The sequence below is a fragment of the Octopus sinensis genome, linkage group LG10 (genome assembly GCF_006345805.1).
Source record: "Octopus sinensis linkage group LG10, ASM634580v1, whole genome shotgun sequence".
Lineage (NCBI taxonomy): Eukaryota > Metazoa > Mollusca > Cephalopoda > Octopoda > Octopodidae > Octopus > Octopus sinensis.
This window is the reverse complement of record NC_043006.1, coordinates 103,928,846-103,955,764: the sequence shown is the minus strand read 5'-3', so window position 1 is coordinate 103,955,764 and position 26,919 is coordinate 103,928,846. Positions and strand designations below refer to the sequence as shown.

General features: G+C 36.4%; 1 protein-coding gene across 1 annotated transcript in view; it reads left to right on the top strand.

Moving 5' to 3' along the window:
* Positions 1-26,919, top strand: part of LOC115216300 (putative uncharacterized protein DDB_G0282133) — a 134,619-nt gene that overhangs the window by 79,319 nt on the left and 28,381 nt on the right. The window contains exon 3 of the mRNA XM_029785502.2: positions 7,609-7,674. Within this exon, the coding sequence (XP_029641362.1) occupies positions 7,609-7,674 (66 nt within the window). The remainder of the gene's footprint in view (positions 1-7,608; positions 7,675-26,919) is intronic.

Below are 26,919 nucleotides of genomic sequence, written 5' to 3'. Positions count from 1 at the left end.
TCGCAGCTCCATCGGTGACCATCACGTCTGTAAGCACAACCACTGTTACTACTACTGCTTCTGGTACCATACGTACGCCGATTCTCATGATGACTAAAATAAGCTCCACCAGATGGCAGCAAACAAAATCATTACCAGCCGCACTTCTTCTGGCTCAGAGTTCAGATTCAGCCGAAGTCGACTTTGCCTTTCCTTCTGACGGGGTTGATAAAATAAGTAACAGTTGAGAACTGCGGGGCGATGTAATCGTCTAGCCCCTCATCCCCAAATCATTGTACCTATTATAGAAAGGATTGCTATTAATGGCGTTGGGGTGACAGAATCGTTAGCGCGTCGGACAAAGTGCTTAGCGGTATTTTTTTCAGTTCTTTTCGTTATAAGTTCAAATACTGCCGTGATCGACTTTACCTTTCATCCTTTCAGGATTGATAAAATCATATACCAGTTACGCACTGGGGTCGATATAATCGACTTAATCCGTTTGTCTGTCCTTGATTGTCCTCTCTGTGTTTAGCCCCTTGTGGGTAGTAAGGAAATGAGTATTTCGCCTGCCGCTACGTTCTGAGTTCAAATTCCGCCGCGGTCGACTTTGCCATTCATCTTTTCGGGGTCGATAAATTAAGTTACGCAGTGGGGTCGATGTAATCCACTTAATCCGTTTGTCTGTCCTTGTTTGTCCCCTCTGTGTTTAGCCCCTTATGGGTAGTAAAGAAATAGGTATTTCTTTAAAAGGCGGCGAGCTGGCAGAAACGTCAGCACGCCGGGCGAAATACTTGGCGGTATTTCGTCTGCCGTTACGTTGTGAGTTCAAATTCCGCCGAGGTCGACTTTGCCTTTCATCCTTTCATGGTGTCGATAAATTAAGTACCAGTTACGCACTGGAGTCGATGATATCGACTAAACCCACCCCACCTGCAGAAATTCCAGGCCTTGTGCCTATAAGTAGAAATTATTATTATTATTATTATTATTATTATTATTATTATTATTATTATTGTTGTAGTTGTTGTTGTTGTTGATGTAGAAGTAAATGGCATACGGCTAAAGGCTTGTAATATACTTCAGTGCCAACATCAACATCACCACCATCACCACCATCATCATTATTGATACCTATTAGCAAATGCAACATACGTCACACACGCCTTCGCCAACACCGCCACCACAAATTCAGTAACTCCGCCATCACCACCACCACCACCACACCACCACCACCACCACCATCATCATCATCATCATCATCATGAGCATCACCACTATTTAGGCCAACAAACAACGCTGCTTTCACTTACACAGTTGTTTTGGTAATAACATCAACAACGATTACAACAGCAAAACACTTACGCCCCCTCCCCATCACGCCCCCCGCCTCTCTTTGTTTGTTCTTTTGTGGTTTTTGTTTTGCTCTGTTTTGCTGCTTTAACGGCATTTCTGACATACAATGGCGGTATTAGTTGGCGAGTGTATATTAGCGAGTGTATATTATACTTTTAACGACTCTCAGCGGAACGAAACGGATTAACATTAAACGTACGTCCTTCATAATCACCAACAACATAAAACAACGACGCTAACAACAGTTAATACTACTACTACTACTACTACTACTATCGCCTGCATTTTCACCCCTCCCCTCTACTACTACTACTACTACTACTACTACTACTACTGCTACTACTACAACTACTACTACCACCACCACTACTAGTACTATTATCACAACCGCCACCACCACCACTACTACTACTACTACTACTACTACTACTAATGGTAGTAGTAGTAGTAGTAAGTGTTAACGATTCCGCCGGCTCGCTGCCCTAGAGAATATAAAATAACATTGGTTTCAAATTTTTGCACAAGGCCAGCAAGTTCAGCGGGTTCGGGGTAAGTGGACTACTACTACTACTACTACTACTACTACTACTACCACCACCACTACCACCATCACTACTACTACTACTACTACTACTACTACTACTAGTCTCAGCACTATCATATCTAAAAGCTACTACGACTTGTAACCACCGTTGTTACTACAACTGTTGGCACTAATTAACAATAAATAGAGCAGAGTATTTTGTGTTATCCTTTAGCTTCTTCCTTGTTTTTAGCCATTGGACTGCGGCCATGCTGGAGCAACCGCCTGAAGGCATTTTAGTCGAACAAATCGACCCCGCTGCTCATTTTATAAGTCTAGCCCTTATTGTATTGGTAACTTGGAAGTTATAGGGACATGAATAAACCAACATTGGGTTAGGGTTAGAAAAAACACATCGACCCTAGTGCTTGATTTGGTCTTTATTTTATCGACCACGAAAAGATGAAAGGCAAAGTCGACTTCAGTGGAATTTGAACTCAGAATGTAAAGACCGGCGAAATGCCGCTAAGCATTTTGTTCGGTGTGTTAACGGTTCTGCCAGGTCGCTGCCCTGAAGAATATAAAATAACATTGGTTTTAAATTTTTGCACAAAGCCAGCAAGCTCGGCAGGTTTGTGGGTAAGTCGATTACATGTACCTCAGTATCCCAAAAGATGGAAGGCAAAGTCGATTCAGAATGTAAAGACGGACACGAAATACTGCAAACGAATCTTTCAGCTCGCTGCCCTAACGAATATCGAAATATATTACTTCGATTACTTAGATAAGTTTCGGCCGAAGTTGACTCAGGCCATGTCTAATTTAATAGCACCACCTGGAAGAGATACACAGTCATTCGAGCTGAGAGTAATTGTTTTCAGAGACATGTCCAGGTGTGGGTGGTTTGCCTGGTAATTCGTTGGAGGTAATCATCTAGGGACCGTTTGAATGCCGTGAAATCACTTCCTCCTTTATGTGGTCTGGCACGATGTTGAAGAGAGCAGGACCAGTTGAGGTGAAATAGTTCTGTCGTAGTGTTGTGATGCAACACCAACATGACTTCTGTAGAGAACGGATCGCACGGGGGCCAAGCCTCGGATGAATTTTAAAGTCGATACCCACATCATACAGATTATATAGCGCTCACGATCCCAATAGTCAAGGCATGTCATGTCATCTATTTCTTTTTTGTGTGTGACTGATCTCTGGGGAACTTCAATTTTCATCATATTCTGTATCGCGTTTACCACAGTGGTCAACAGTATTCACGGTGAGGGCAAGCAAAAGTAGGAAAAAGTAGGATAAGTCTTGAGGATCCATGTCAACTTTCCTGTTTATGTGAGCGCTGCAGCTAATTTTATTGTCTGAATAACATCGGCATGGTTTGAAACCAGAAAATTTAAACACCTTAGGTAAATTAGCCAAACATTATACATCAAATTATCAGTGAAATTTTAAACTTCGACGATTACGAACTTTTCGCCATACACGATTTCTTGCAAATCTCTTCACGGATGATACCAGACATTATATATATCTGAAGGGGATTTCCTTTATCGGTACTCGGGCGACTGCTGCTGCTGAAAGCCAGATATTGAGTTATAACCTCCAACAATAACATTTGGAATTACTTCAATAGAATATACTTTTTTGAATATTTCTTTGCATTATCGTTTGCATCCTTTCACACACACACACACACACACACACACAAGGCCAGCTGTTACAATTCCGGCCTCTTTTCAGAAGAGAGGTGAGTTGAAACATCTGGCTATGTTGAAATATGCAAGTTACACACAGTTCGTTTACTTTGTAATATTGATTTCCTTAGTGTTGCGAATTCGCGATCACCGGATCGAAATCTATATAAACACAAACGCACGCGCATATTTGCATACATTTGTGCATATATATATTTGTATGGTTATATAACCTATTTATATGCACATATCTATAATTGTGTGTGTGTATATATATATATACACATATATCTGTGTGTGTTCATATGTATATATATATATATATATATATATACATACGCACACACATACATACACACACACACACACACACACACACACACTCACAGACAAGTACGTACACAAGGTCCCCTTGTCTCCTTCGCTATTGGTATTTGCTTCCTGTTTATGAAGTTAGGTGGGATCAGGTGAGGTCAGACGAGGTCAGGTGATACAGTTCATATTAGATTCTTTAAGATTAGGTACGAGTACATTATAAATGTGAATATGCGCGCGCGCGTATGTGTTTGTGTGCGTGCGCCTGTGTGCACGTGTGTGTGTGTGTGTGTGCGTGTGTGTGTGTGTGTTATATTTTATGGTTGTGATGTTCGTAGTTGTTTTCCTGTCGGGCGGATTTTGGATTAACAGAGATGCTGCTGTTAGTAATGTAGGCGACGAACGCTATCCCCGCTGTAGTAGTAGTAGTAGTTGTTGTTGTTGCTGTTGTTGTAGTAGTAGTTACTTTTGTTATCGTTGATGGGGCTGCTAAAGATAGTATATATATATGTATATTATATATATATATATAATATATATATATATAATATATATATATATATATGTATGTATGTATGCATGTATGTATGTAGATATTTGTATATATATGTATATATATTTATTTATATACTTATATATATATATGTATATATATATACGTGTGTGAGTGTATATATATATATATATATATATATATATATATATATATAGAGAGAGAGAGAGAGAGAGAGAGATTCGTTTTTGTGCGTCCGTATGTGATTTGTACATATATATACATATATGCGTGTGTATGTATGTGTGTATGTATGTGTTTATGTGTGTATGTATGTATGCATGTATATATATATATACATATATATATATATATATAGATATATATATATATATATATATATATATTATATATATATATTATATATATATATATATGGCGTTTCTAGCCTGGTAGGCTTAAGTTAGTCTTAGGCATTTAGAAACTCACAAAACTTAACTTCACTTAAACATTTACAAGGAGAATAGTGTCAAAATTTCCGTCGCTGTGCACCGAAACATAGGTATGATATACCCAGGTCGCAGAATGTGTACTTCTACTTATCTTTGTTAATACGCATGTATTTATGAACATATGTATGAATGTAGGTATATTTGTATGTATACAAGTATGTATACAAGTATGCATGGAGGTGTTTTTGACTTTCTATGAGTCCTATTTTGGTTCTCCGAAGGATTCAAGCCGTTCTCAAAAACTGTGACAAAGCTTTAGGGATACGTCAATGCCTGAGTTAATGTTGTCAAAAATACACACACACACAGGCGTACACACAAGAGCTTATACAGGTATCTGTGTAAATATACTCACGTTCATGTAAAGGGTGCGCATATCTTAAGAACACGAGTGTGTGCGATTACTTTATGTCATAGGTTATATGGTTATTTATTATGTGTATAAAATGTTCATTCATCGTAGCTCAAATGAAGAATCCTTGGAATATTTTACACATCTTCCCTGTACCATAAATCGATTGAAACCAGTGGATTCTGGTCTGTTTGCGTTTTATCTGTTTTTGAAAATAAACACTAGTAGAAGACTTTTACGCTAACGTGTTGTTACATAACCCACTCCGCCTCTAATAATTAAGAAGCGCAATGGGAAATTATAGGGTTTAGAAAGGAGCTAAATACGCTGACCATGGTGTTTTCTCCACCGCACAAGTTTAGAAGGAACATCATGTATCTATTGGTCAGCTGACCTCTATCACAGCAAATGGACGTTCTTCTCTGTTCCACAGAACAATACCAGGTGTATCGGTCTTGCCCAGGTTTGATGTTTTATTAAACTGTTTCACCAGTGTTCCTTATTTTTGAGGGCGTGGGTACATTCTGGTTTTTAAGCGTCTTTGATATCACCATCAGATCGAGCCATCTTGCGGATAATACCGTGAATAGATTTGGCAACGGCTTATAGTGAATGTGATAATTCACTTACTGGTACGGCACAATCGACATTTTCTCTCAGATAATTGAGGTTTAGAGATAATCTTATGAGATTCATCAAATATTTAATAGCTGTCTCCAGTTCTTGAACTATGAAGGTGTATGATCTCTGCAAGATGTGTTGTATTTATCACACCTCTTGTCACTGTTTTTGATCTCTTCTCGCTTGCTCGTATATAATAAGCTTTTGCTCATATGATGATTGTTTCTCTCACGTTTCTGTATATGTAAGTCAACTTGTCCTGTAGTTGTAAGCCAACTAATCTGATCTATTCAAAAGTAAGGGTGATATGGATTATATACAGACTCACGATATCCTTTGGGGAATTCTTCATCTATTCCAATATAGAACTGTACTCCCAAGATGTTATTATTTTCAGTGATGTAGTCATTTTGACACAGGGCGTTCAAGCTGAAGACAGAGAAGGCTGCACCCCCTCCAACTGCTACCCATTTTTACCTGAGTAGACGGGATGAATGAGAAATGAAGTATTTTACTTGAAGACACAAAGCGCTGCGTAGTCCAAAAATTGAGCCCCTAGCTTTATGATCATAAGCCAAATACTCTAACGAGTAGGCCACACCCGTTCACAAAGCTTTTGATGGGAAATATTTTATATGACGGTTTAACCGTCATACTTTTGGATTTTTCAAACTGATCACTTTAATCTTGGAGACTAAATGGTTCTAAAAACTAATTAATTTATCTTAAGCAATCACTGTTAGGTTGCATATAATGACGTCTTTAATTTTGGAATTATAATTTAATATTCTCGTCTGACACCTATTCGATCTATTACACAAGATGTTACTTTGGTGTACAGGTTGCAATTGAAGAGGGATATAGCTATGTGATTAAGGACTTCGCTACATAATTATCGGGTCTCGGGTTCGATCTCTCTGTACAGCACCTTGAGTAAATGTATCTTTTTACCATAGTTTCGGGTTGGTTAATGTTTTCTCAGTGAAACTTGACGAACGGGAACTATCCCAAAACACGTTCGATTCCACAGTGCGATATTTTAGGAAAGTGTAGTGTATCATTTTCTATAGCCTTCCATTTCTCTATATCCTGTGTGTAAAATTCGTTAAAGGGAAATTGAATAGAAGCCCATTCGGGTGGACTATAATTGTATTTTAAAGGTCCATCTTTGTCACATAGAGTCACGTCGTCTACGCCTGTGAATTACATTCAGGGTACGCGTGACTGTGGAATACCCAGCCACTTATGTTAATTCAGGGAGCTTCGTAGTTTACTCGTTCAAACATGATCAAAAAATTTGCCCGCGATTTATTTCTTATAATTTGTATTTAAAATAATCTTTTTTTGTAAAGGCAGAAGGCTTGAGATTTTTGGGAAAGGGACTAGTCAATTACAGCAACACCAGTACTCTACTGGTATTATTTTATCGACCCCGTAAGGATGAAAAGAAAAATCGGCCTCGGTGGAATTTGAACTCAGAACGTAAAATTTATTTTTAAAATATTAATCATTTCTACTATAGACACAAGACTTTGGGGGGAGGGGGACAGTCGATTACCTTGACTCTAGTACTCAACTCGTACTTATTTCATCGATACTTGTGAGGGACAAAACAGAAAGTCAGCCTCAGCAGAACTTAATCTCAGAAAGTAAAATTTGTATTTAAAAAATTAATGAATCAATTTTGTGTACTAAAATTCAATTTTTGGTCTGTTTAAACATATTTCTTTATATTTTGTTTTTTTCCTTTTTTACAGGCACAGTACCTGGGAACCAGAGGAAAATATTTTGGATCCTTTACTAATTAAATCTTTCGAAAAAAGGTGAGTAAATGTTGTTTCTTTTGTGCTTCATCGTGAATATGATTGCTCGTGACAGTTTTGATAGAATTACAAAGATATACATTTGAGGATGGAAATCTCCGTACGGCTTTTGATGTTTTGCTCAGGTATAAGATCATAGGTATTTACACTCAATCTAACGAGTTAACGTCGATGACACAAAAATATATCGATGGCAATCAAAACTGAAGCAGAAACCGCTTGTACATTTTAGAATGAGCTACACCATTTCTGTCGGAAGTGAGGTGGGCAGATGAAAATAATATGAAATTTAAAGCATCGGAATTTCAGAATCATAAATGTTAAGTGTATAGGCATAATATGAATTATTTGACGTTATAAAATGAAGCAATTTAAATCTTTAATGCAATATGGGACTTAGAAATTGTTATAGTAAATGCTGAATCTTTCACTAGGCATTGTACGAAACTAACCTCTGATTGTAGGAATTTCTCAGGAGGGACCTTGCGTACACTTGTCGCAAAAAAATATTTGTTATGTTGATTTATGGACAATCATAGTTTTGAGTATATTGGATAGCGATCCACCGAACATACCCGGTCTTTTAAAAAGAGAAAAAAAGAGGGTTAAAGAGAATGTATAGTAATAACATGATTAATTAAAAAACTTCAGTTACTAGGAACGTCTTAGAGTTTACATCTTTATCCGCTTGGACATTACCGAGAGATAGAATGCTATTTATATTATTTTATACGTATCAGCGCAAAGGCCGTGCCCTTGCTGGAGCACTGCCAGTGTAAAAAGATCGAACAGGCGGCTACGAAGAATCGAAATCCGTACCTCACGGATACCGTCGGAGTAGTCTGTACCTATTTCTTTACTACCCACGAGGGGCTAAACACAGAGGGGATAAACAAGGACAGACAAACGGATTAAGTCGATTACATCGACCCCCCGTGCATAACTGGTACTTAATTTATCGACCCCGAAACGATGAAAGGCAAAGTCGACCTCGGCGGAATTTGAACTCAGAACGTAGCGGCAGACGAAATACGGCTACGCATTTCGCCCGGCGTGCTAACGTTTCTGCCAGCTCGCCGCCTTTTCCGCCAGCTCGCCGCGGAGTAGTCTCTACCATTAAGCTAAGCAGCCCATGATATGGAAGTACTTTGAAGGTCATGTCACACATTTTGGCACTAAGAGAAACTTAAATGCACAAACTGGCAAATACTACCGGCTTCCACATACACCCATTTTATTGTAACCATCAGATATTTAGAGGTCCTCAAGTGCCCAGCTGCTTATTTAAAGAAATCAGAAATATTCAGGGAATGTTGAACAAACTCCTAACAAGAATATTTTATCACAACAATACAACTATACCATGAAAAGAAGCTACAAATTCAATTATTCACCAACTTTCAGTAAAACGAATTCAAAACAGTTGATCTCCACCACCCAAGAGAAACTGGAACTGTGCCCCAGCATGGTCTTAGTCCAGAATAAAAATAACAGGAATACCACAAACATATGAGCATGAATATATATTTTTCAATAACAGTTTGACTCAGCTCCAAATCAACTTAATGTTTCGTGGGTGCGTAGTACAAACCCATTTCATTATATATATATATATATATATATAATATATATATATATATATATATATATATAATATATATATATATATTATACTCTCAAATGAGTGGACAAATGGCTAAGGATAAGCATAAATTTATGCTTTGAAATTATAAGTATCACGGAATTTGGATCAAACTATTTCGATTCACATACATACATACTTATATATATATATATATATATATATATATATATATATACATAGGCAAATCGAAAATTGAAAGTAAGAAAACAACAAAATTCAAAAGATGTACACATGAAATACATTTGGTTGACGCTCAGTATAAGATGGGGAAAAGAGTTGATGTAGAAACGTTTCGACCATGACTCTTCATCAGAAAGATGGCAGAAGAAAGGCCCGAAGAAAATAAATCCAAGAAAAGCACACACATACACACACACACATATATATATATATATATATATATATGTAAATGTAAAAAAATACAAACTGGGACAAGAACGTGAAACATTTAGAAGACGATACAATAAACACGGACGAGACACTCGAAGCCTTCAATCTTCAGTCAAGAACCGGATCATCTTCGCAATTTCCGCTGATTAATCTTGAGATTGCTCCGATCTGGCCAGCCCCAAAGGAAAATCTAAGCGAAGCGCATTATGTTCCTTGGAAGAAAGCCTCGGATGTATACAAAACAAGGACGGAAAACCGGACGATGTTACACGAATAAGAATACAAAAATACGTAAAAACAATAATGATAACACAAGATATATAGATAGATAGATAGATAGATAGATAGATAGATAGATAGATAGATAGATAGATAGATAGATAGATAGATAGATAGGTATGTGTGTATGTATGTTTATGAATACGTACGCACATGTACATGTATATGTAGATGCTTATGTACACGTTGACAAGAGGAAGAGAAAAAGGGCATCATCCAAATTTCAATGAAGAAACTTCCTGGTGTAATCCGTTAATGAGTTTAACACACATAATTATCATCAGCTGCCATAGTTATTGTGGCTTCGGAATACGATGTAAAAGACACAACTACTTTATAGTTAAGCAGCCATATTCTAAACATTTTCATCTATTTAATAAACTGTTATGACCTATATATGTGTATTTATACATAGATCATACACTCTTTATCATCATTTATCGATTACATAAAAACATTAAAGGTATTTTACTCTAGACAATTACAATATTAAACATTTCAATTTTCTTATTTCATATTGGTTATTAATGATAACAGTAATCTTATGTAACCAATCATAATTATAATTACAAAAAGTATAATTACTATATTCAAACATTATTGTTATTAGTAGACATAAAATTTCCAAATTTAAATGTTCAAAGGGCATATAAAATCGTGTTTATCTAGGAAATTATATGCATTCTTGATTGTGTAGCATGGATAGATATGCCGGAAGGCAAGCATAAATGAATCAACGAGAGTAAAGTAAATTTGATTTATTTCGCTCTATTTTTAAACCATGGCTGACATATTTACTGTTTGAATTGTATATTGTGAGGAACTGGATGTCCGTTGCGTTCTCAAGAACTGAATTATTTTCTGGAAATTACGTTCTTTGCCATTCATGACCTAACATGAATGCCAGGCTACAGCCAAATGTAGGTACAGATCTCTTTCCCTTCAGCTGTCTCAGCCATAATATTCTTGTAGATTAATGATTGGAGGACCGAGAGGATGTCAATGGATGATTACGACTACATAAGTACCACAACGAACTAGCGAAAGCCTAGGACACGCATCTAGGTCAAGCACCCGTGGGAGAGGCTGCTATGCATGCAATTGTCTTTCACACATTATGCAGCAGACATTTTATCTATAACATTGCACAATTTGAAAAGGGATTTCCTAAAGCAAGGGAGTTAAACACTGCTCGACAAATTTTGAATATTACGTAATAACTGGAGGCGGTGAGCTGGCGGAATAGTTAGCACGCCGGGCAACATTTACATTGTGAGTTCAAATTCCGTTGATGTCAGTTTTGCTTTTCATCATTTAGGGGTCTATACCATAAGTACGCAACTGGTACTTAATTTATCGACCCCGAAAGGATGAAAGGCAAAGTCGACCTCGGCGGAATTTGAACTTAGAACTTAAAGACAGACGAAATACCTATTTCTTTACTACCCACAAGGGGCTAAACACAGAGGGGACAAACAAGGACAGACAAAATGATTAATTCGATTATATCAACCCCCAGTGCGTAACTGGTACTTAATTTATCGACCCTGAAAGGATGAAAGGCAAAGTCGACCTCGGTGGAATTTGAACTCAGAACGTAACGACAGACGAAATACGGCTACGCATTTCGCCCGGCATACTAACGTTTCTGCCAGCTCGCCGTCTATATTATGTAGCCACTGACGGGAAGCTTTCCAAATTTGGCACTAGGGCATCATCCATTCACTTAAAGGTTCACAAATTAGAGATTGCTGGTTCACAGTGCAGAACACAGAGGAAACTGCAATTTTCCAGCGTAGGCTTTTACCTTCTTTTATTTTCAGCAGTTTTAATATCAAACATGAATGAACGGAAAGTGGACCTTAAATTATCACTCAATTACAATCGTTCTTGTGAATCATTTCCATGTTCTCACAGTTTCTATATCTCCATAGGACTTTTTTTTCTGATGATGTAGTAAGCATCTGTTCTTTTGGTCTTTTTTTTTTCAAGAATTTTGATTTTGAAAAGAATTTCAGAATTTCAAAACAATGTCACTGGTTTACTAATATTTTGATAATGTTTACCGCAATAATTAGTCGCAAGCATTTGTTGAAGTAGAAAAGATACATTATCATCATTAGTGACCACGCCTACTTGTTTATTGTAATTTTTAATAGATTAGTCACATTTTTTGTTAAGAAAAGTTTGGTCGATGAAAAGTCTATTTTTAGTGATTTTGAAGTAATCCATTTGGCATAATATGCAGAGTAGCCAAGAATTCGGTGAAATTCCTTATTATTTTAATCTATATGAAATCTCAAACTTGCCATGATTAAAGGTGGAGTTGCTAGTTCTTCGGAAATAATGGAATTCTTTAATCCATTACGCAAACGTCTTACAAAATGCGACAAAGTATGCTGGGATTCAGTTCGTATTGTTTGACGATCTCCCCCCATTTTGTCTTTGAATTGGTAACATGATTGAATTGATTAAACTGTTCCAAATTAATTAACCTTTAATCAATTCGAAAGATACATATATCGCTTGCTTCTTATCTGTCCCTTTAAATGATGGCGACGGAAACGCAACTGTCGCCTTGTCACGTGGCTTTCATCATAACACGCAATACTGCGCGTGTAATGGATATGATATGTTAAATCATTCATCGTTGCCCACCTTCGGACATATACACATCCATACACATATGCATATTCACACACACACACATGCACACACATACACACATATATATGTATATATACATATACATACATACATACATAAATATATATACATATAAATATACATATAAATATACTTATATATATATATATACATACAGAGAGAGAACAGAGAGACAGAATTCATACGTACATACATTAATACATATGTATGCATATGTGAATATCGCTTTCAAAGCCTCTTTTTTCTGACAATACATCGAAGAGGCTAGGGAACAGAGGAAAGAAGAAGAAAGAAGACGTGCACCCAACACCAGAGCTGAAGACACCTCCCAAAAAAGGGGGGGGGCTTATAGGATGCTGCTATACACCGCTGGTCACAATGCGCTTCTTGTAGATTGCTGTCACTCCAACTGGGTACGCGGCTGACCAACATTCCTCACTGAACGTCACATCAGTCCGTCACATGGTTATTTGTAACAGCTGAGTGAACTGGAGCAACGCACCGCCCGTCTGGCTATCGAAACCACGGACTTGTGATCGTGAGGGCCACGTCCTAGCCACTAGTCGCGTGCCTTCTCACTCACATCCACCCACATATAGGCAAACACACATGCACGCATATCCATATATATATATATACATACATTTATATAATGTAAATAACGGACAGAGTTAAAACTATTGAAAAGGTTGCAAGACGCAACGAAAATTTTAGAAAATAAAAATAAGAAATAAGTGGACATTTTACCGGTGACGGTGAGTGTGTTAAATAATAAGGCACTAATGACTCCCGCCAGACATAAGAGAATATACATATATATATATATATGTATGTATGTGTGTAGATAGATAGATAGATAGATAGATAGATAGATAGATAGATAGATAGATAGAGAGAGAGAGAGAGGGGAGGGCAGGGAGTGGCTGTTAATGTGTATGTGTTTCAGTGATGAGGCTGATCAAGGAATCAACACGTGGTAGCTATTACTTCTTCATACGTTTGCATATTGCATATGTGTGTACGATTGTTTGTTTATCTGTGTGTGTGTGTGTGTGCGTGCTGAATTACGTGCGTGTGCCGATGCTTTACTGTGTGTACCTCAGATATAACTGGCATCCCGTTGCGGACCTCTCAATTCTCTCTACATGCCTAATTTGAATACATTCATTCACGCTGTTTGTCGTCTTCTGTTCTCAGAGTTAACTATCGCCGTTCTGAATGACACATAACCAATAATATGAATACATTTATGTATTACAGTGTTATAACACATGTGGCAATGTGGATGATCTTAGTACGAACCGTAGGATTACATCCGTTTGTAATGTATCTAAAGACAGCATTTTCTTTGTCTAATTAGGACCAAAATATATATTTCTATGAACATTTGAAGTCAGCTCTGTAAGATGTCTTCTGAGTGTTTGTGAGTATTTCTCCTGCTGTTAACGTGCGTGACTTTGTGTGTAGAGCATTCGGCTTGCGATCTTAATATTGTGAACTCAATTCCTGGTCAGGGTGGTGTTTTGCTTTCTTGAGTGATGCATTTCATTTCACGTGGTATCTCTTGTTTACCCAGCTGACTACTGGTTCAACTCTCTCTCTCTCTCTCTCTCTCTGGAATACTCGTTCGTGAGTGACAACTGGTGTTGCATCTTTAACGATAGTGAGAAAGCTCTTTGACAAAGTAAAAATTATTTCATTTGTATATATATATATATATATATATAATATATATATATTATATATATAGAGAGAGAGAGAGAGAGAGAGAGAGAGAGAGAGGTTGTATACTGTCAACCTAACGTGACAGTATACAACCACTCTATCGCTCCACCACCGCACATATCTCTATGAGATATTTAGAAATTTAATATTTCTGATATATATACATATATTTATATATCTTTACTAGCACTATGACCCGGCGTTGCCGGGTCATAGTGCTAGTGCATGCATATGCAGCTGCGTGCGTGTGCATATGCAGCTGCGTGCGTGTGCACATACACGCGAGTACTGTCCAAATCTCCGACCAATCGCATACAGCTAGCTGGCATCCAATTGGCGTATCAAGTTTCGGGCATTTTGATTGGATTTTGGATAGAAAATTCACAAAAAAGTCACTTCTATTGATTTTTTTAATGGCTTTGCGGGGTGACTGGGGAAATTTAAAGATGTGCACGACCACCCTTGGACGGTTTTGAATGGCCATAGTAAGTACGAGCCCTCTACCTGAAAAATTGTGGATTCGTATAAAGGATATACACACACACAGACAGACATTTTGCCGTTTATATATATAGAGAGAGATATACATCCCAAAATAGAATGTGATAACGTCATGAAGAATCGATACATGGTTATTTTCTCAAGACAGAGTTTAAGTAATGATTACGATTGTAATTGAGAATAATCACACGAAATGTCAAATTCAAGAGCGGTTTTACAAGTTTACTTTTCTTGCTTTTTTTGCCTCAAGGCTAATCAAAATGGAGATTAATAAATAAAGCAATGATTCTCTTTTAGAACGGTGAAACTCGAATGAGATAAAGCTATAAATAATAGCGTCTAAATATTTGGTTAAAAAAGTAAAAGGCTTCCCAGTAGAAATAAGGCAATGCTATTTTCACATTAGCTTCTTTCTTTGCACTCTTTATTGAAATCAAGCAGTGAAATGTCGCTATTTTCGGACAACAAAAATATCGTGATTATTATAGGATATTCATTCGGGATTGAACAGGATATGGATAAAAAAAATAATAATTCAAGCTTAAGTATTCAACCATAAAAACCATATTTCTTCGATATTTTGACAAAATCAAAATAAAGAACGGTTTGTTTAAATTAAATACGAACTTACGTTGAAGCTGGACTTTCTCAGTAATCCGTGAATATTTGGATTTATTTCTTACACCATATAAACGAGGTAGTTTTCTGTGTAGAATTTACAGAAGGCAATGAATGAAGTACGGAAGGATCTGTGAATTTGGTATTTAGTTATTCATTCAGTTACTGATTTGGGTTGCAAAGTTTGTTTGGCTCTTTGCCTTTTATTCTGAAACAAAATCAACTTTGATGTATACGAAAACTGTCTGAGAGACATAAGCTGGTAATATGATAGCAGATATCGTTCATTAATTGATTAACTTCCGGTTCGTAATAGATCCAGTTTCCGGTTGCTATATTTTCTAAACAAAAACTACATTCACTTTTGCTCGTCAGGTTAATAGAAAACTGACCATTTTTCATTAGTATTATTATTAGTCGGAAGAAACTACTTACTGTATTCCTTCCGACTTTTTACTTTCTGATTTCAAAACCCCTCAAGTTTAGCTAAGCCTTTCGTCTCTTCAGGGTCGATAAGATTGACTAACAGTCAAGTACAAGAGTCGATGGTATCGACTAGCTCCCTTCCTCTATCCTCCTCCTCCTCATCATCATCATCATCATCAACTTCTTCTTCTTCTTCTTCTTCTTCTTCTTCTTCTTCTTCTTCTTCTTCTTCTTCTTCTCTTCTTCTTCTTCTTCTTCTTCTTCTTCTTCTTCACCATCATCATTATCATTATCATCATCATCATAAGTAATACTGTTGTTGTTATTTTTAAGGCGGTGGTCTAGCAGGATCCTTAGCACGCCGGGCGAAATGCTTAGCGGCTTTTCGTCCGTCACGACGTTCTGAGTTCAAATTCCGCCGATGTCGAATTTGTCTTTCATCCTTTCGGATTCGATAAAATAAGTACCAGTTGAGCACTGGCATCGATCTAATCAATTTACTTCCCCCACCCAAAATTTCAGGCCTTGTACCTATAGTAGAAAGGATTATTGTTATTGAGTGAGAGATCAATGTATGCCATCAAAATTATTATTATTATTATCATCATCATTATCATCATTATTATTATTATTATTAAAGCGGTGAGCTGGCTGATTCGTTAGAGTGTCGGACCAAATGCTTAGCGGCATTTCTTCCGGGTCTTTACGTTCAGAGTTCAAAAGCTGCCGAAGTCATAGCTTTTCATTCTTTCAGGGACGATAAGACAATGTGCCAAAAATTATAAAGAATCATCATCATCATCATCATCATTACGTTTTCAACAGTTCTACTGCAACGCAAGGTGGAGCTCCACTTTTCTTGTAATTTATGCAACACTGCTTTTAGGAATTATAGGTGTTCATATAGTAAATTTATTTCGCATACTTGTTGGATTTGATTATTTCCGGTGTGCAAAATATGTATTATGGACGTCTGTTGATGATTGTTGCGGTTTGTTTTGCATGTGCTACAGTACGGCCATGGCATAAATTAGGAATCGTCTAACCCATCATTTCTATAGAGCCCTCTATATGGAAGAATTTTTTAAAGAAACTAAAATATATTTGAATATATAAATATATGTACTTGTGTGTGTACATATACATATATATATTCACACACACACACACACACACACACACACACACACACACACACACACACACACAAACGTGTGTGTATATACAAGAGTAAGTACATAAATGCAAAACAAGGTGAAAAAATAGTACTCGAATACCGAACGTAGAGTAATATCGTTTTTCTTATTTAAGCCACAAAAACATCACAGACAGCTTTTGCTGTTTTAATAAGTGTGTATATATATATATATATATATATTATATATATATATATATATATATATATTATAATAAGAGTAGATCGTATACGAGTGGGTATATATTTGTAAAAAAGAAGTTTGAAAACGCCACTATATTAGATAAATTTTAATTTTCTTATGAATTTTACATGTTTCGGTTCTTGAAAAAACGAACCTTATCAAAAATATTATAAAAAGTGGAATAGAAACGTTCATACTTGTTTCTTACTGGTCTCAATAGAATCTATGTGGTGGTGTTTTGTCGGTAGTTGGTATAATCGCTATATTATAGTTGCGTGTAGTAAAGCAGTTCATTATTCTTTCTTGCTGGTATCAAAGGGAACCGTCCTTGTGTTCCAATGGAATGGTGGAAGGAGTAGTATATATATATATATATATATTTACATATATATGTTTGTGTGTGTATACGTATATATGCATATATATATTGGTACGTATATGTGTATATGTATATAACTGCAAACAAGCATTAAAATGACGCTGAATCAACATAAATTAGCTACATTTTTAGCTTAATGGTTTGAAAAATGCATCTTTAGAACTCAGGCATTAAAAGTTAGTGACTTGGGTGAGTCTGCTTCTGATTCCGGAGAGTTTTGCTGTTTGGAATTTTGTACTCTACATGTAACCGTAAGTCAGTTTCTATATTTAATTTATTTTCTAAATTTGTTTTCCGTTATTGAATGAAGTGAACATTTTCTTTCACATATGTAGCTGGGAATCGCATTAGCACTTTTAAAAGATTTCTCTGCTTGTAGTAAGCTACTCCATTAATAATATTTTGTCAGTTTCCACTTGTAATTTTGATTTTAAAGTAAAAATCTGTTGAAATGTCTCCTTTTCCATTCCTTTTCTTCCTGCGAAATATTACTTTAGTTTAATGAATATACAAATGGGTTTTCAGCATAAAGTCGGTTTTCAATTTCGGCAGGAAATTACTGTTATTGATTCATACGTAGCTGACAAATGTTACCAAATTGAATCTTTTGTTCTTGACTTAAGGCAGTTTTAGTTCATAGCGAAAATGGAAACTGCTGGGGATTTCGAAACTTTTGACACACACCACTCTTATCTACATAGTCACCCCAGGGTGTTAGACTACATCCAATCCTTTGAACCAGTGAGTATGCTTTAACAGGTGCGATTTCGTTTGACTATACCTCTGGAAGATGCTAAAGCGAGCAACCGCTTGGTTTTAAGCACATGACCTTTTTGTCTTCCAGGTGTGTAATTAAACGGAATCGTACCCGCTAGTTATTAAGGGCACTCATTTTATTTTGAACTTTTAAGCATCCCCTATCACTTACCAGCTCTTATTTAGCTCGCCCAGCAAACGTCCTGCAAAGACCAAGCGTTTTTTTCTTATAATGGTGGAGACGGGCAGATCTCTATACGGCTGTTTCTTGGTGGGATGAATTCTCCAAGATGTGTTTAATATAACGTATAGACAACCCAAAAACTACTAAAATAGCATCATTTGTTTTTCAGTTGTTATTCGAAGAGAGAATGTAGAATTTCTTTCAATACATTTATCTGCTCACCTTTGCCAAAATTTCACATCACAAATACATTTTGATAACGTGTCATTAGAAGGTAGCACGTTATCAATAATTTTAGCATATTTTTCTATTGTTCTGTTCTGTTATATTCACGAAGAGGTGTCATTAGTAAGGCCTATAAACACACTCAGCGCTAGTAGTTTGTCTATATTACGCATCTTTCTCTTTTTCTCTAAATATTTACTTTGTTATGTCTCAAAAAATATCTTTTCACAATTCCTATATTTAGTCTTGTCAACGGGTATATATTTTTCTTTTAAATACTATTTTTAAAAAGCTATATACATTGCCATAAAGCTGTATACTTATATCTACATTACCAGCGAGTGTATAAATAAGCAAATACACTTACAAATGTTTTGGAAATCGTTTCATTCGAGGATTTTAATAAATTTTGATACTTTTGACAAAATCAATATTGCAAGGTTTTAAATAGGAAACTGAGAAAAAAGTCCAAAAATTGTTTAATATTTTATGTATTTTGTTATAAGAACCTTATGTTTTCGACTGTGTATAAAATTCTTGGCCTTTCAACCAAATTTTGCACTTTCGCATTGTGATAAGTTAGAATTGCATATAAGAATGCCCACGTGTGTGTGTGTGTGTGTGTGTGTATGTGTGTGTGGATGACCAGAGACAATGTGGATAATTGAATTCTTCCAATCTCTACATATTCCGTCGTTGTTTCATATTTCCAACTATAGGCGCAGGAGTGGCTGTGTGGTAAGTAGCTTGCTAACCAACCACATGGTTCCGGGTTCAGTCCCACTGCGTGGCATCTTGGGCAAGTATTTTCTGCTATAGCCCCGGGCCAACCAATGCCTTGTGAGTGGATTTGGTAGACGGAAACTGAAAGAAGCCTGTCGTATATATATATATATATATATATGTGTGTGTGTGTGTGTGTGTGTGTGTGTGTATGTCTGTGTTTGTCCCCCTAGCATTGCTTGACAACTGATGCTGGTGTGTTTACGTCCCCGTCACTTAGCGGTGCGGCAAAAGAGACCGATAGAATAAGTACTGGGCTTACAAAGAATAAGTCCCGGGGTCGATTTGCTCGATTAAAAGCGGTGCTCCAGCATGGCCGCAGTCAAATGACTGAAACAAGTAAAAGAATAAAAGAAAAGAAAGAATATTACATATTTTAGTGGTTTCTGGTGAAAGGAATTAAAGCTGAGATCCTGTTTTGCATTCAAGAATTCTTCAGTCTCAATACTGAGTACGATGCTGCTGTTTATCATTGTTTCAGTCCGCCATGGAAAGATTTTTTTTTGCCATCGCTTTAACATTAAGCTCTTTAGCACAATTTTCGCTTAGTTTTCACTTTTTCATTGCTTTTGTTGTGATATCTACTTCTTTTTTGTCATTATTCTCCATCACTTCCTTCTATATTTTATATTCATTGGTTTTCTTGAAGCGAGAAAACAGTTTCTTTTCTATTTTATATTCCTGTTTGCAACTATTTGGTTTAGGTCTCCCCACTGTCCTTTTACTCCTAGATATTTTGTACCACTGCAACGGATACTATATAATTGCTCCTTTTTTAAAAAGTTCTGTAGGGTGCCTAGATCTTTGTATTCGCGCTAAATATAAACTTACTCAATCAGAGTTTGACTGATGTATTCTGAATGCTGTCAGTTTTTCTTTGTTGTTTTTCTAATTCGTTTGACACCAAGTTCAGAATGTTACACCTATAATTTATTGCCCCTTTTCATATACTTCTATGTTAAGAGTTAATGTCAATAAATACTCACGTCTGGTATTTTCTTTCATTTGTACGCGTTTTTTTTTGTCTAGTTCATAAATTCCCAAATATTTGTAAGCTTTTTTTTTTATCTAATTACCATATCACCATTTCACCAAACATGACAGGTTTTAACAAGCTTCTCCCTAGGCAAACTTAGTTTACTTTGCGCGTTTTATCAATCGGATTTTTCTTTTCTATCAGTTCCTTCAGTAAATCTGAGTGCGGTCCGTAGCAGGGCTTCTAGTTGTTTATCTTTTGTAGCGGATAACTTGAATGTGTATGACTGTGGATATGGATATCCATTCACCAGGTGATGTGCTGCTGCCTCTCTACATTTACTGGGCTTCCCATTCTAAGGAAACATCCATGTTCTGTTCTAAGCTTCATCCTAGAACTCAGCACCAAAATTGTTCCAGTTTAAGACCTGCATGAAATTTGCGTTTGCATAAATATATATCCCAAAGAGTACTCATTCACGGTACTCCTTTGTGAATACAGAGGGGTTCAGTGATCAAATGGTAAGCACTGGGCATAGAACAAAAACAACAACAAAAGAAAACTAATATGGTACTGGAACCGTATGAAGAAGGATCGAAGCTCAACATAAGAATATTATTACGTTATATTTTTACCTTTTACTTGTTTTACTCATTCTCCTGCGGTTGCGCTGGGGTGCCACCTTGAAGAGTATAGCCAAACTAATCGCCTTCTCTTTTATTGATTCATCGAATTACGGAGACGCAAACAAACTAATACCGGTTGTGAAATTATGATAGTCGAGGTTGATAAATACAAGCATGAAACTGCACACATACTCACACACACTCGCACACAAACACTCACACACACTCACACACACACACTCACACACACACACACAAACACACACATACACACAACTGTATATATTGAAAGAGAAAATACATGGGCGGGAATTTGGGATTCTCTTATTACATCTATTACATATGTTTCAGTGTTCGATAATTACATGATGTCACCCAAAATGAAGTCCATAGATGCACTTTGTAAGTGCATGCACATGCATGCACAGACACACACACACACACACAAACACTTATACACACAAAAATACATACATACATATATATATATATATATATATGTGTGTGTGTGTGTGTATGTGTATGTGTGTGTGTGTGTAGATAGATAGATAGATAGACAGACAGATAGATAGATAGATAGATAGATAGATAGATAGATAGATAGATAGATAGATAGATAGATAGATAGATAGATAGATAGATAGATAGATAGATAGATAGATAGACGATGGCCCTCCACACAGCTTACGTATAAGTCTACCAAATACAATCATGGCATTTAGTCGGCGCTGGAGTTACTGATTGTAATGGCCGAAGACACTTGCCCAAGATGCTGTGGGACTGAACCCGAAATCACGTGGTAGCTGCAAAGAAAGCTTCTTAACCACGTGACCCTGTAAACTAAAACTCTGTGTCAACAGATTCGTACAACAAAACATTTGTTTTCAGGAACATTTATTTTCGCATTTTTTTTACTGTCTTTTTGGCTCCATGTTGTTTGTTGCTCATTTAAAAAAAAAGCCTCAAAAAACCCACAGTTGTTTTGTTTATTTTCTGTTACCGTAATTGTCACGGAGTCTCTACGGAATGCAACAGCTATGCCTATTGTGTCTAATTAGTCACCTTATATATATATAATATATATATGTTTAATTTTATTTTATTTCGTTTCTGTATTTGTTTTTCTCTTGCCATAATTGTCACGGAGTCTCTACGGAATGCAACAACTTATTGTTTCTAATTAGTCGCTTCGTATATTTCATTTTTATTTTACTTTTTTCTCAAATTTTTATGTTTTTTTTTGTTTTAATTGTAATAAATATCAATGAGGTTTAGTATAATTATTGAGGGAAAGAGTTCGAGAGAGAAAAGAAGCGAAACAAAGGAAGGAAATAAAGTAAAGAAAAAGGTAAAGGAACAAATACAAAAACAAGCGGAGAAGCACTGAAGAGTCATTAACATAGCGAGCAACATGAAATTTAGTCTCAGCCCTGCCAGCGACAATGCAACCGATGTTTGTGCGTGCGTTCGAGCGTGCGTTCGTGCGTGTGTGTGTGTTTGTTTGTGTGTGTGTGTGTGTGGTGTGTGTGTGTGTGTGTGTGTGTGTGTGTGTGTGTGTGTGTGCGTGCACATAGTCATGCATATATAATTTTTCTGAACTGTTGTGTCATACCTCGACAGGAAAGTCCATTTCACACAAGCACACATTTATAAATATATATATATATATATATATATATATGGATGCATATACGTATGTACACACACACGCGCACACACACGTATATGTATCCATACAAGCGGTAATATAATATACACACTGGGACGTGTGTGTTATCATACTGTGTTACGTAACGTTTTAATTTACCCGGTAATTATAATTTAATTAAATATTCAACACCTTAATTATTTATTTGATGGATATTTACAAAAACAGAAATAATTATATAATTAAACAAATACTCGCTAATGCTCTTTGTCTTCCACCCCCCGTCTCTCTCTCTCTCTCTCTCTCTCTCTCTCTCTCTCTTCAACTCTTTCTCCCTCTGAAAGAAAGCTCTCTCTGCAATATCAGAATCGTCGTCTCTTTATGCCACACAGAATTGCAATCAAATTCAACATAAAATCGTTATTTTCACACTGTGAACAGTGAGATCTGAAATGGTAACGGTAGATTCGAACACACATATGCTAATCGCCATTGTGTACATCACAGGCAAAAAACAGTTTCCCCTTTTTACGACGACAATGCATTCATAATATATGTCGAAACACCCGTGTCCTAGAATCCCTTACATCAATGAGTCGAGTATGTTATGAGCATATTATCGTCAGAGAAAGAAGCTGTTCTCCTGTGACATCCACAACAACGATTTGCATATTTGCGTTCGAATGTACCAGAATGTATTAAAAACAAATGTGCAAGTTATCGTGATCAAATTTAACTCAAATTTGTGAATTTCGTTATCGGATTCTGGGTAACTATCCAACGCTATTTTCTGCGAACTTTTTAAAATTCTATTTTCTAGGTAAATCTTGGGATTTTGGTTGCATTTACATATTCGTCTCTTTTCTCATTCTCAACACATATATTTCACAACGAGGAGCGTCTTTCATTTTATTTTCAATTATTATATAGCAGCAGTATCGCCCGGCGTTGGTTGTTTGTATAAAAAACTGAACGGACAACAAGCACAGAGTAAGCGACTGCCGAAGTAACAAACAAAACGATTACATAATTTGTGTATACTGTGTATATACACGTAGTTTGTAAGAGAAATAACTATATAAGCATTTTAGAGAGTTATAGCCAAAAAATAGCAAAAAAATGCATTAAAAATGGAAAGAAAATGATGGTAATTTTTTTTTTAATCGTTGACTCATAGTAGACATTTTTAGAGAGTTACTTCCCTTATATAATAGCGAAAAAATGCATTAAAATGGGAAAAAATGATGGTAATCTTTTTTTAAAATCGTAGACTCATCGTAGACGCGCGCTAATACCCAGAAGGGCTCGATATGAATCACGACTATAAGATACCCGGTTTTGGTTAACTGCACCGCAAAATGTGGGAGTAGTTAGGAATCTAAATCGTAGGAGACAGACACACAACTTGACTTTTATATATAAAGATATTTTTAAAATTCTTACTTGTTTCATCATTAGACTGCGGCCATGCTGGGGTACCGCCTTGAATACCTGGTCGAATGAATTGTCTCCAGAACAAACAGACCCTTATTCTATCAGTCGCTAAGTTACGGGGACGTAAACTCACTAACATAGATTCTCAAGGTGTGGTGGGAGACAAGCACAGACACACACAAACTCACTCACTCACACACACACACACACACACACACATATATACATGTGTGTGTGTCTTTCTATACACACACGACGGGCTTTTTAGTTTCATTCTTCAAAATACACTCATAAGGCTTTGGTCGACCCAAGGCTATAATTGAAGGAACTTGCCGAAGGTGCCACGCAGTGGACTGGAACCTGGAACTATGAAGTAAGCTACTGGGGCTGTACAATGTAACGCAGAACCATTACAACGTCGGACGTGTGACAAGTACATAGTGACCCGATTCTACGTAAATAACATAAATTTCCACCCACTGGTGCTAAATATCAAGACAAAGTGACCGTTGTCAAATTGATGAAGGCTGCGGCCTGATCGTGCACATTCTGGAAGTTGTTCAGTGTGTTGTTGAGTAACAGAAAGAATGACTCTTTACCAGTTGTCGGCTGTCTATCTACTCCTCATTTCGAGCATTAAGTGACAAATGAGTCTTCAAAGACAGTTGCTCACATAAATACCAACATGAAATTTTGTATTTATGGAGGGTCCATATGAATATATATATATATATATATATATATTATATATATATATATGTGTGTGTGTGTGTGTGTGTGTGTGTGTGTGTGTGTGTGTGTATGTGTGTGTGTGTGTATGTATGATGTTATATATATATTATATGTATATATATGTATATATATAGATTGATTATATATATGTGTGTGTATATATTATATATATATGTATGTATATATATATAATGTATATATATGTATGTATGTGTATATATATGTATATATATGTATGTATGTATGTATATATATATATATATGTATACATATATGTGTATACATCTATATATATATGTATATAATGCATATATGTCATACATATAGCATATATATATATATGTACATCTATATATATGTATATAATGCATATATGTCATACATATAGCATATATATATATATATATATATATATAGATATATAGATATATAGATATATAGATTGATTGATAGATAGATAGATAGATAGATAGGTGATGGTAGCTCCTCCGTCAAATTTGACGCTGACCTAGCAGCAGCGTAGGCAAATGCTAAAGCTAGCGCAATTTCTATTTTTTATAAAGCGAGAAAGACGTGCACGCATACCAAACTCACTCTCCTTCACACACAGACACACACACACACACACACGCACACACACACACACACACACGCACACTACCTGAATTAGTTTTACCGACATTCATGCACACACGTATTTGTGTCTGTGTTATTCCCATTGCTTTGCATTTCGGTAAACGAGCTAATCTATACAAATGCTTTGCTTCGCAAATGAATTTATGCATTAAAATCTATTAGTTTGACTGTGTCGCGAAGACGGCTTGGTTGCTTAATAGACCGATCTCGTGAAACTTTTGTGGTTCGCCCGTGGTGTCTCACCAGTTATCTTGCGGCTGTAGTTTCGAATGACCTCTGCAATTGACTGTGTCCAAACTGATGTATGCGTTTTTGTATTCATGTACGTACTTGTGTGCACATGCATGTATGCGTATGTATCAGTGCGTGTGTATCTGTGTGTATGTTTAGTATTTTGTTACCAGGAAGGTAGAAGCAACCGATGTTGTATATTGTCACTCAGGATATCTTATCTCAGTATCTTACGAATTCGCATTAAAATGGCGGGCTTGTACCATTTTTCCTTTACGGTGTAAACTAGGCTATCTAATGATACGCACAAGCGCGCACCCAGACACAGACAGACGGAGCGGAAACTCCTAACAGTAGTTACGGATAATGTTATTAAACTGTTATTATTATCAGTATCAAGATTTGTTGACCCTAAACATGCTCAGATCATTATTAGGGTTTCTGGTTAAGCAGATACCATAACAATAAACTGATGATATATATATATATATATCATCAGACAGTTGAAACACTCCTGTCACAACCTGGGACCTTGAAGACTGCTTTAATGCAAGAAAGTATACCAGACCCTTAATATTTTATATTCAATATTTCATCTATTCAATAAGACAATCAATACTTCATTTCATTTTACTATATACTCTTTACTCTTTTACTTGTTTCAGTCATTTGACTGCGTCCATGTTAGAGCACCGCCTTTAGTCGAGCAAATCGACCCCGGGACTTATTCTTTGTAAGCCCAGTACTTATTCTATCGGTCTTTTGCCGAACCGCTAGGTAACGGGGACGTACGTAAACACACCAGCATCGGTGTCAAGCAATGCTAGGGGGACAACACAGACACACAAACACACACATACATATACATATATATACATATATACGACAGGCTTCTTTCAGTTTCCGTCTACCAAATCCACTCACAAGGCTTTGGTCGGCTCGAGGCTATAGTAGAAGACACTTGCCCAAGGTGCCATGCAGTGGGACTGAACCCGGAACCATGCG